General features: G+C 36.8%; 1 protein-coding gene across 1 annotated transcript in view; it reads left to right on the forward strand.

Annotated features, from left to right (window-relative positions):
• CCDC178 (coiled-coil domain containing 178) overlaps positions 1–12,826 on the forward strand; it is a 422,000-nt gene that overhangs the window by 19,162 nt on the left and 390,012 nt on the right. The window contains exon 2 of the mRNA XM_077753827.1: positions 3,469–3,549. Coding sequence (XP_077609953.1) covers positions 3,492–3,549 — 58 coding nt within the window. The 5' untranslated portion in view covers positions 3,469–3,491. The remainder of the gene's footprint in view (positions 1–3,468; positions 3,550–12,826) is intronic.

The following is a 12,826-nucleotide window of genomic DNA, read 5'->3' on the forward strand; positions in this document are numbered from 1 at the left end:
TAGTTTTAAAAAGAATTGAACTATTTTCCAAAGTAGCTTTATCATTTTACATTTTAACCAGCAATGTCTGAATGATGCAGTTCCTCAACATCCTTGCTACTATTGGGTGTTAAAACAGTTTTTTGTTTTAGCCATTCTGCTAGGTATATAGATATGTCATTGTGGTTTACTTTGTACTTCTTATTGCCAGGCAGGGGTGGGGGTTCCAGCTCCCCATTAGGCCTCCACTGACTTTTAGCTGGGAGAGGTAGGGGTGCCTAGCTACTCCTTCCTATGTGTCCTCCACTGGGTCCACGCAGAGGGTGCAGTCTCACGCCTGCTGGGTTGTGGTGGAAGGTGATTCACCATTAAGCCTGTGTTGACACTGGCTCCCCACACAGTGTTGGTTGACAATGAAAGGGGAGAAGCTTGACTCTAACCAGTGGGCTGAAAGTCCTGTACTCCTACCTGGCTTCTCTGACATCACTCCAGCAGGAAGATTGGGATGCCTCATAACCACCTAGCAAGGTGGCTCCTTACTCCACCTTTGAGGGGCCACAGCTTTTTCTCTGGTGTTTGGCTGGAGTAAAACGGTTATTATCTAAATGTATTCTCCCTTGTTAAGCTGCCCTTTTCCTGTCCCCTTTGCTAGAGACCAGGCTTCTGTTGGAGATTTATCTGATCTGCACCCACTGGCATTTATGGTTTACCGGTTTCTTCAGCTTTAAGTCCAGGATATATAACTAAAACAAAATCTTGGAAACTCACCACCTCATTGTTCCTCTGGTTCCAAGGTGCCTATCCAGCCTGCCTACTTCTCTCCACCTTTGAAAGTCATCTCATGTTTGTTTTAGAGATAACAAGTAGGGTTTTTTTTTGCTGTACTCAGGGGAGGGAATAGGGATAAGTACATCCACTCCATCTTTCGGAAAGTGAGGTTGAGAACACTGACTTTTATGCTTGCATCTGTATTTTCAATCTTTTTATTACATGCTTCATTCAAGACCATTTTTTTTTCTGAACCTGTTTTACTAATTCTTTTTCTTCAGCTTTTTCAAATCTGCTTTTAAGTTTACCAGGGAGTTTAGAATCACAGGTATAGTAGTTTGCAATTCAAATATTTCTAAAAAGACTTCTTTTCAAATCTTCAGTTGTCAATTTTCATAATTTTCATTTCTGAAATTTAAAAATGTAATGTTATATTTATCAACATGTTAAGCATAGTTAGGTGGTTTATACCTGGTAACTTTACTATCTTCAATATCTTTCCTTTTTTGGTGATTTGTATTATTTAGTCTCTTTGTGTGTGGGGTTACCTTTCATTTTGTGCTGGGCAAGAATGTCCTTAATTTACTTTACTTCTGTGACATTTTGAGTCACCCAGATGATCTGTGGTTGGCTTCAGTCTATGGGCAGTCTTTATAATGACTACAGTTCAATTTCATTCTGTTCCTTAAGACACAGACTTCTGGGGTCTCAATCCTAGGAAAAGGTTAGTTTTCCGATAGTCTCCAGTAGTAAGAATGGGTAGTTTTCTACATAACTTGGTAGAATTTGGATTCTATCTTAAATTTCCAAAGTTTTGTGTGGCTGTTACAAGAACCGCCCAGTCATTCAGCTGCCTCTCCCATATCAGATACTGCCCTTGGAAAAAGTAGCCTTACATGTTGGTCTCACCTTTATGGGTTTCTGTCTTCTAAAAGAACTTGGCCCAGTTATTTATTATTACCTTGTTAGTTCTCAGATACGTCTATGAAGATTTAAAAAATACATTTTAACCATATTTTTGTTAGTAGTAATTTGTAAGAGTATTTTTCCAAGTTACCCAGTTCTACATTACTAGAACAATTAATTTTCTTCTATTTTTCTAGTACTTTCGTGTAGAAGGGAAAATAGGATTCCATGTTTCAACTACAATCTTCATTGAATTAAAAAATTGCTGATATAAAGTAAATTTTATTTATTATTTTTTATTTTTTTTAAATGTTTTATTTATTTCTAGGAGAGAGAGAGAGAGACAGCATGAGCAGGGGAGGGTCAGAGAGAGAGGGAGTCACGGACTGAAACAGGCTCCAGGCTCTGAGCTGGCAGTCAGCACAGAGCCCGACATGGGGCCCAAACCCACGAACCGTGAGATCATGACCTAAGCGAAAGTCAGACGCTTAGCTGACTAAGCCACCCAGGCGCCCCAATATAAAGTAAATTTTAATTATGTACTTTTCTATAGCTTCCTTTCCATTAATAAGTTGGTCTTGATGCAGTAGCTTGGTTTATTCAAAGGGGCACAAGACATGGAATTCAGGTTTTCTTTCATAGCACTCTTCCCTAAGCTGTCTTTTTACATTGAATGAATTTACCAATTTTAGTAAGGATTTCCTTATTAGTAAAAGTAAGAAAAAATTGAACTAGTTGATTTCTAATCTCTAAACTCAATGATGTTTTAGGTCTATAAATTAAAAGAGGTAGCTATTCTATGTTATAGAATTATTATCTTTCCATTCAGTAGTTTAAATTTCTATTAAGTACTGATTTATAGGAATTACAGTTGAGTAACTTATTAAATATAAAACAGGGATGTTGTCAACAATATCAAAACTGTATAGGACGTCATATTTGATTTCTACATTGATAATTTATAAAGAACCTCATAAAGAGAATTAAAAGGAGAACTTATAAAGAGAATTAAAAGACATTCCAGTTGAATGTTATGCTTATTTGTTATTACTCCAAAACCTTTAAAAATAGGAAAAAGATATAAGCCAATGAGAGAAATGTAAACACCAACTGTATGTTTAGTGATATTAAGACAGTATTATTACTGTCTTAATTATATTATTGGTATTATTGCTATGTTTTAAAAATTCTTGAAATATTTACAAATGCAGTACTATATTTGAGATTTGCTTAACTATGACTGAGCGTAGGTAGGTTAGACAAGATACTGGGTAGGTGTATAGAATTTAGATTGGTCACTGGTTGAAATTGTTTGAAGGACACATACAGATCCATTACACTTTCTCTTTACCTTTGTATATATTTAATTTCCTCCATAAAAAAATGTTAAAAAAGGGAATGGAGGAAAAGTAGAGATGATAGTAATGTTTAACTTTATCATAGGAAATGGAGCATTTTAGATTCCAGAATCTCCATAGGACTTAGAGCCTACAGTTACAATGATAAATGCTAAAAAATCTCATAGGTAGGTCAGGTGTCTGTTTCAAAGGTGTTTGCAAAGCAGAGGATCAAAGATCCCTTTTTAATGAGGATTTTCATATTTGGTGTTCCCAAATAGGATCATAATAGTTCTCATAGGAAAAAGAGTATATTGTTGCATTTACTTACATTTTTAACATAATTTAGTGTTGGTTTTTATATATCGATATCGAGTATTAGAAACCTATTCTGACATTATTAGTTGACAATTTTTAGTGAAATAAAATATATACTATTTGTGAATCATGATATTTAAAGATTTTTCTTTCTAATTAGGTTTCAAAATACTGTAAATAACCATGCCTGAAAATAAGACAATTTCCTGTTCTTTCACTGAAGGTGATCAAGCCAAGAAAAGTAAGTTTATTATTAAGTGATTTTCTTTGAAACTGGGTCATAGGTAATGCAATTAAGTCAATTATAGAAGGTAGCTGCAAAGATAGTAGTCTTCTCCAGGACAAAGGGTCACACAACCAAACCTTATGGGGATCAGGAAGGTGAGGTAAATGAAAGGAGTAAGTCAGTTTAAGAAAAGCCCACTATCTGGAGTATAATCAATTTCTTTAATATTTGCTATTGAACTAAAGTATGGGCAATACAATATACAGGTAGTACAACAGAGCCAGCTCTTACTGGCTCATGTGAGCCAATTGTATACATCTCAGCTCTATTCCTCTGATTGCTTGAAATTGGCTGGTTAATAACAGCTGGTTATTAAAATTTTACCAGCACCCACTGAAGATAAATACAAAATTAAAAATAAAAAACTAAAATTGTATTAGCTTTTATTGTATTACTTTGCATTCTGAGCCCCAACATCTTTTATTTTGTATTGCGTTAGTAACATCATGTCTTTGTGTGGTATAGAACAGAGGTCAGCAAATTACAGCCAATGGGCCATATCTGGACAGCAGCTATTTTTCTACCTACAGCCCAAATGCTAAAAATGGTTTTACATTTGTAAAGTGTTGTTAAAAAAAGAAAAGAAAAAAACAAAGAGGAATATGCAATGCATGTGACCTACAAAAGCTAAAATTTTTACTATCTGGTCCTTTACAGAATAAGTTTGCCAGTCCTTGGTATAGAATTTTGCCTTGAATACTGTGGGAACCATAGTCTTTGTAGTCCTTTGATAGTCAAGTTATCCACTGTTGCATTAATGCTACATAAAAAACAACCAAAACAAACTCCTATTCATTTTAGTTCACTTATGCATACTTGTGCTGAGTGGTTCTATTAATCTCAGGTGGGCTCAGAATGGCTCACTCATACATCTGCAGTAAGACACAGGTCAACTAAGCATTGATGTTGCTTATTTGGGGTTTGATCTTTTACAGGCTAGTAGCCTTGGCTGCACCATGCTGTCTCTCATATTCCTCCAGCAGCTTTGATCTCATGGCTTGAGAGGAGGAATAGAAGCTTACAGTGCCTTTTCGGGTCAAGGCTCAGAACTGGCAACTATCATTTGTTGTATTTTATTGGCCAAAGCAAGTTATAGGGCCAGCCCAGAGTTAAGGGACACGCTGCTAATGCCCATCTTTTGATGATGGATGCTCCAAAGTCACATTGGAAAGGAAGGTGAACACACTAGGAGGAAAAACTTATTGGGACTATTATTGCGATCCAGCTGCCACCATCTTATTAGGCATTAAAAAAGAAAGCAATCATTTAATAATTCTGAACATGGTTGAGAGTATTGCACAACAGATTTCATGTAGGATTACCAATCTTGGGTAAGATTTTAGTACTTGTTACCATATTCAGTTTCATAATATTTCAATAACCTTGTTTTTTTGCTCTTTATTCACTCTACCAATATTAATTTAAAAAAAACATGCAATTTCATTGTCACAGAGTTTGTATAGTGAAGTTTAAGCAAAAAATTTTTAATTTCTGGACACTGATTTCGATCTAAGATTAGCAATATGGATCAAGTTATTCACTTAAAACAACTTTCCCATAGACACTATTTGGAAAGAAGATAATCAGATCCTACTTGCACATATCTCTTATTTAAATACTTGAAAATAACTTTTCAAATTTTTTGGATTACAGTGTTAATTAAAAACTAATTGTTTGTTCCAACACTTTTGAGAGCGATGCTGACGGCTTCCCTTTGAATCACCTCACAAAGTCTGTTTTGTATTACAGCAAAAACTGACCAATCTACATTGGTTTGCAAGCAAAAACTCCTATGTGTGGTACATCAGGAGCAAGTTAATCATACTTAAAAAGGCAGGCCACTTGTATCTAGTCTATGCAATGAAGAGATATACACAAATATAACCACATTCCACATTATTTAATGGAATATGAGTGTTCTACAATACAGATTAATTCTGTACATGCGTATGGAATGGAGTATGTCTGGTTGGCTCTTTGGAAAATAATATGGTTAATAAACTTTCTTTTGGTATTTGCTTTTGGTAAGTTTACAATATCTGTATTTAAATGACATTAAAATTGATATTTGGAATGCTGGCATAAATATTGATTATCAGTTAAAATTAACTTCTATCACTTTGGCATTGTACCATCCTTAAGCTTTCCATCCTCTGTGTAAACCAGTCAGCCACTACAGACAACATTCAGCTCATCAAGCAAAGCATTGAGATGTCCATATTCAAACTACAGAAATTTATCAGACTTGCAGTGTTTATTATCATGTTTTGGCAGATCTCAAACTTTTAAGCCCAAAGCAATCTTTGCTAGATGATGTACTGAACCTAATTATGTACCAACCTTTGAAAATGTTTGTCATTAACTCTGTCATTAACATCACAAGAACACAGTGTGAGGTCTTATTTATTAACTTCTACCAGATGATATTCAACATGGTAGTTTTCTTAACATCAAAAATAAATCCTTTCCTTATGTTGTGTCAATCATCATGAAATTACTGTGGCCATATCAAAATTCTTATTGTACTATAAATAAACATACAGAGTTGGATGATTATTCTTTGCTTTTAGCTGAAATAAATAATAAAATAATTAAACTTTTCCAAGTTGTTTTGTACAGTCACAGCCATATCTAAAACTTGCTGACCAACAGTATTTTCAAGTGACTAATATTTACAAATGGTTGGCTCTGGAATAATTTCTATTATATTTAGCAATACCTTTTTACAAACTAACCACCTGTAATATTTTGCTTTTTAGGTAATATTTTCACTAATTATAAAACTGAATTTCATGGCAGTGTCATATATTTGAGTTATGATACTGATACTGCATCAGTTTTCCTATTTATTGTATTTCATAATATATCTTTTTTTTTACAGATTAGTGTCTTATTTGTTGAAATAGGAAATATTTCATACATGTAAAAAATATAATGTATGTGTAAAGTATGAAGAATACTGGTAAAATAGGATATGTGCAATCATAACACATGAAGAAATAGAACCCCGAGTTCTCTCACCTCTCCCAAATCACATTTAGCTTGATATTATTATAAATCAACATGCTAACACAATACATATATAGTCGTATATTTAATCTTATATTACAACTTTATCTTATTAATTCACTAATATCAGCTTGATCATCTGAAAGCGAGGTTTGATTTTTACTTTTCTCCCATTATAATTTTATTACTTTCCTCCCCTATTGCTTAGTTTAGATCCTTTAGAACCCTGTTAAATGAAGCAATAAAAATATGCACATTTATCTTCTTGTTCCTGATTTTTAAAATGAGACTTTTAATGTTTCACCATTAAACATGATGGAATTTTTTACTCATCTTGTTTTAGTCTGGTTTTGTTAGCAAGGTATTTATAACTTCAAAATTGAATTGGGGGAATTTTTCTTCGTTTTCTGTTCTCTGAAAAATAAAATATTTTAATTTTTTTTGAATGTTAATTTTCAGAGAGATACTATTGATATAAACTATTTATTGGTAATAGGATTCTTTAGGCCTTCTGTTTATTCTTAATTCACTATTGGCAACTTATATTTCTTTGTTTTAAAATTTGTTCATTTGGTTAAATTTTAAGTATACTGATATCACATTGCTAATATTTTTTTACTTTTATATCTTTCTACACACAATTCTCATTTATTTGCTTCTTCTGTTTCTTCTTCTGGTTTGTCTTGATCAATTTGCCAGATGTGTCTATTTGTGCTAAACTTTTCAAAGTGGTAATTTCTGATCTTTTTAATTATCTCTAGGTTTTTTTTTGTTGGTGGTGGTCTATTTTCTGTTTTATTAATTATTACACCTTCTTTTCCTTCTACTTTCTGTTTGTTTTTCCACATATTCTTAATTTGGACACTTACATTACTAGTTTTTAGACCACTTTCTTTTCTAATATAACTAAAGTTACAAATTATCTTGAGATATCATAGATATAGTAAAAAGATATAGTAAAAAAAAAATTGATTTGATAATCCAATCCATTTAAAGCAGAGATTTACTCAGCATGCAATTTACTAAATGCTGTTATGAGTAATATTGTTTAACTTAAAAACTGTTATATTCACATACCATAAAATTCACCTCTTTAAAGTGTACGATTCAGTGTTTTTAGTATAATCACAAGGTTGTATAACCATCATCATTATTTAATTCTAGAATACTTTCATAATCCCCCAAAGAAGCCCTATACCATTAACAGCCACTCCCCATTCCCCCTTGACCCAGTCCTGGCAACCATAAACCTATGTGCCTTGGTGGGAATATTAAGTGTCTGGTGTGCACTGACTAATTTCCTAGTGATGGGTACCATCAGCACCTTGGAGCATACCTATAACATACAGGTGATGATGAAGTTCAGTGAAAGGACTGTCATCACGTTTGCAGTGGGGGCCAAGAACCATTCTGACCTACCCAAGCCAGTAGAGGGGCCGAAGCAGCTGGCCAAGTCAGACCCCATGGAGTAGTGCATCATCAAGCAGTGCATCCTGGGTGCAAATCAGGGCACGTGCCAATGAGCTGCACCTGAGACCTGCCTGAAGACCCTGGAGGAGGACCACACCTGCATCGCTATCAAAAAAATCTGACTGGGGGGCACCTGGGTGGCTAGTTGGTTAATTAAGCAGCCGACTTCAACTCAGGTCATGATCTCACAGTTTGATTTCAAGCCCCATGTCAGGCTCTGTGCTGACAGCTCAGAGCCTGGAGTCTGCTTTGGATTCTCTCTCTCTCTGTCTTTCTGACACTCCCCTGCTCGCACTGTGTCTCTCTCTCAGAAATAAATAAAAACATTAAAAAAAATTAAAAAAAATCTGGCTGGGAGTCAAACGTGCTCTGCCTGTCCAGATCTCCAAACAAGCACAAAATGCAGCACATAAAGTGTGGCCCCTCACAGACCACCTGGTGGAGGACACTGACCAGAGCTAGATGTGGGCCCGCCAGGATCTGAAGCAGCAGGCCACTGTCTGGCCAGAGTACAAATGGGACCTGGCCTAGACCCGTAAGATCTGGTGCTTTAGTAGTGGGATTTTTTAACTCCATACCCAGGGTTCATTTTCTCACGGTTTCGAAGGATGAAGAGGTGGACACAAAACGTGCAGCAGGCACAAGTTTCTAAGATCAGAGAGGAAGAATAGTATGAAAGCTCTCTTTGCAGAGGGGGACATTTGAAAGTGAAAGCCATGACTATAAGTAAGGGTCCTTGTTTCATAAGGTTCTGAGCAGCTTCCCCTCCCCCCTTCCCCCTTGCTCCCTCTCAGCTCCCACCCTGGGCTCCACAGCTCTAGGTGCTGGGTGGTCCATTCCTGATCGGTTCAGTTCCATTGTGAGAGGTGGCCTATGGTCCTATCATTGTGGGCCATACCGTTGTGATCTACTACTTATTTTTAGTTAGGTCTTTTGTCAAGTTCCTGAGGGAAACCTGAGGGAGTGTAGGTGGTATCTGTCACATTCTTAAGAGAAACCTTAGCCTGAGGTGGTTTGCCTGGTCAGACACTCCCAGTAATTGTTCTAAAATATGTTTTTCCACACCCAGGGGCCTCAGGTTTCTAATCGTTCCCTCTCTGCCTACTGAATCCTATCTTCTATCACTTTGGGCCTGATGGCACTGGCCCCAATACATGACCAGGACTGTACAATACCTCAACAAAATCAAGGACAGCTTGGTGGCCCGTTTCCAGCCCGGCCGCTGGGCCAGGAGACTGTGCGAGGCCTGAGCTTTGACGTCTGCGACATGACGCTGCGCAGGGAAGCCATTCAGACCTCCCACCCCCAACCCACCAGGTGGTATCACCAGGGAGTGCTGAGTACCAGCCCCAGCTCAGGGAGCCCGCCACCCTGTGGAGCTCCAGGGGCCTTAAGTGCTTGGCGGTGGGGCGCCTGGGTGGCTCAGTCGGTTAAACCTCCGACTTTGGCTCAGGTCATGATCTCACGTTTCGTGGGTTCGAGCCCCGCGTCGGGCTCTGTGCTGACAGCTAGTTCAGAGCCCAGAGCCTGTTTCGGATTCTATGTCTCCCTCTCTTTCTGACCCTCCCCTGCTCATGCTCTCTCTCTCTCAAAAATAAATAAAACATTAAAAAAAAAAAGAAGTGGTTGGCGGCATCTATAATGTCCTCGTAGAAAGGAAGGTCACGTCTTCGTGGAGTCCCAAATGGCCGGCCCCTCCCTGTTTATCCCGAGGGCTTACCGCTTCTCCATGAATCCTGAGGCCTCCCCACTGACCTGAGGGTCCCACAGGGCCACCAGGCCTTCCCCCACTGCCTGTTTGGCCACTAGATCCTGCTCACCGACCCCTTGGATCACAGCCGCCGCCCTAGCCAGGTGGTGGCAGAGACGCGCAAGCGCAAAGGCCGGCCTGGAGGTATCCCAGCCCTGCACAATTTCCGGAGTAAAGTGGGCTATGGGCGCACTTCGCAGCGGCGCATGCGCCGCGCCTGTGGTCTACTGCATCCCCGAGCATTCGAGTTCCCCTCCGGGTACCGATATACTCCGAACTGTGAGGCACGCCCTGACAGCTTTGTGGGGCTCACTGGGTGCCATCGCTCAGCATACGCCCTGATGCCTTTTCTTTCAGTATTTATCTCAAGATTTCAGAGGTAACAGAAATGCCCTCACTGCCCAGACCTTATTTGGCTGGTGAGGGTTGGGGAGGCCGGATGGAACAACATTCTGGACATTTAATACGAATTTGTAAAATAGTTGGCTTTGTGTATCTGCCTTCTTTTAAACTAGAATTTTGTCAAGGGTCCGTTTTATGGCTGAATACTGTAAATAATTATGTGAATATTCCACATATTGTTTATACGTTCACCAATAGATGGATATTTGTTTTGTTTCCATTTGGGGGCTATTATGAATAATGTTCTTATGAATATTTGAGTCCATGTTTTTATGGGGGCATATGCTTTTATTTCTGCTGGGTATACACTTAAGTCTGGAATTGCTGGGTCATTTGGTAACTTGATGTTTAACTTTCTGAATAATTGCCAATTTTCCCCCCCCAAGCAGCAGCAAATTTTACATTTTAAACAACAGTATATGAGAATTCCAGTTTTTCCGTACCCTTGTCAAGGCTTGTTATATTCTGCTTTTGCTTTTTGGGTTTTTGTTTATTTTTGTTTTAACTATTATAGCCATCTTTAGTGGGTGTGAATTGATAATTCATTGTGAGGGTGTTTTTTTTTTTACCTTTTTTTTTTTAACGTTTATTCATTTTTGAGAGACAGAAATTGACAGGGAGTGAGCAGAGGAGGGGCAGAGAGAGAGGGAGACATAGAATCAATCAGAAGCAGGCTCCAGGCTCTGAGCTGTCAGCACAGAACCAAACTCAAACCCAGGAATCCTGAGATCACGACCTGAGCCCAGTTAGAGACTTAAGGGACAGAGCCACGCAGGTACCCCTCATTGTGGTTTTGATTTGGATTTCTCTGATGACCAATCATGGGATGATCTTTAAATGTGCTTACTGGCTATTTGTTTATCTTTGGAAAAATGTTTAAATCTCTTGCCATTTTTAAATTGGGTTGTCTTTTTTATCCTTGAGTTGTAAGAATTCTTTATGTATTTCATAAACTAAATCTTTACCAGATATATGACTTGCAAATGTTTTTGCCCATGGCAGGGTTGTATTTTCATATTCTTGACAATGTCTTCTGTAGCAAAAAAATTTTTTATTAAATGAAGCCAACTGATGTATTATTTAAAATTGCTTGTTCCTTTGATGTCACATCAAAGAAATTATTGCCTAATCTAAGGTCACAAATATTTACACCTCTGTTTTCCTCCAAGAGTTTTATAGTAATAGTTTTTGTATTTAAGTTTCTGATGATTTTTGAGTCAATTTTTATATAATGTGATTTATGTTGGACTCAGAATTTATTCTTTTACATGTGTATCTCCAGTCGCCTAGTATCATCTGTAGAAAAAGACTATTTTTTTCTTATAGAATAGTCTTGGCACCCATGTAAAAATCAACAGACCATAAATATGAGTTTATTTCAGGAATCTGAGTTCTCCTCCACTGATCTACATGTCCATTCTTATGCCAGTACCACACTGTGTATTATAGTTTTGTAGTAATTTTTAAAGCTAGAAGTGTGATTTCTCCAACACTGTTCTTCTTTTTTAAGACGATTTTGGCTAATCTGAGTATCTTGCATTTCCATGTGAATTTTTAGGATCAGTTTGAAATTTTCTGGGGGGAAAAACAAGGCCATTGGAATTTGATAGGAATTGCATCGAATCTCTGGATCAATTTTAAGGGTTTTGGCATCTTAATGAGATCATGTCTTTCAGAATACTAATATAGGATATCTTTGTATTTTACTTAGTTGTTAATTTTTTTTCAACAGTGTTTTGTAGATTTTAGTGAAGAAGTCTTGCACTTCTGTTACTTTTATTCCCAAATAGATATATTTTTTATTCTTTCTTTCTTTCTACTCCACCCCCTGCCCTCAACTACTGTGGCTAGAATCTCCAGAACAATATTGAATGGAAATATTCATCAATATTCATGGCAAAGTGTGGATAAGCTTGTCTTTTTCCTGACCTTAGGGGAGTTTTTCACAAACTTTTTAATTCTGTTGATGAAGAAGTTTCTCTCTATTCCTATTTTGTTTCTGTGTTGTTGTTGTTTTTTTTTTTTTTACCATAAATGGGATTAAATTTTGTCAAATACTTTTTCTGCATCTATTGAAATGCTTGTGTGGTTTCTTCCCTTTATTCTGTTAATATAGTATATTACATTCATTGATTTTCATGTGTTGAAACATTTCTGGGACAAATCTCACTTGGACATGGTGTATAATCCTTTTTATATACTGTTGGATTTAGTTTGCTCGTATTTTGTGAGGACTTATCTCCTAATATTTTTTTTTCCCTTCTCCTTCTCCTTGGATTTGGTTTGGTCTTCCTAGGATAAGATATAAGGCTATTGATTAAAGTTCTTTTCTTCACGTACTTCCCTCTGATGATTTATTTCACTAAACTTCATATAGGTTTAATTGTGTTGTCATTTTGTTTTTATTCAAATCAAAGTATTTTCTGGTTTCCCTTGTGATTTCTTTTTTGACCCATTATTTATTTAGGATTGTGTTTAAAGTTTACAGATTTGAAAATTTCCCAAATTTCCTTTGGTCACTGATTTCTATTTTTGCCATTGTAGTCAAAGAAGATACTCTGTGTGATTTCAACACTTATTTAAATGTACTGAAACCTATTT

Source organism: Crocuta crocuta, unplaced genomic scaffold (assembly GCF_008692635.1).
Source record: "Crocuta crocuta isolate KB4526 unplaced genomic scaffold, BGI_CrCroc_1.0 scaffold231, whole genome shotgun sequence".
Taxonomy (NCBI): domain Eukaryota; kingdom Metazoa; phylum Chordata; class Mammalia; order Carnivora; family Hyaenidae; genus Crocuta; species Crocuta crocuta.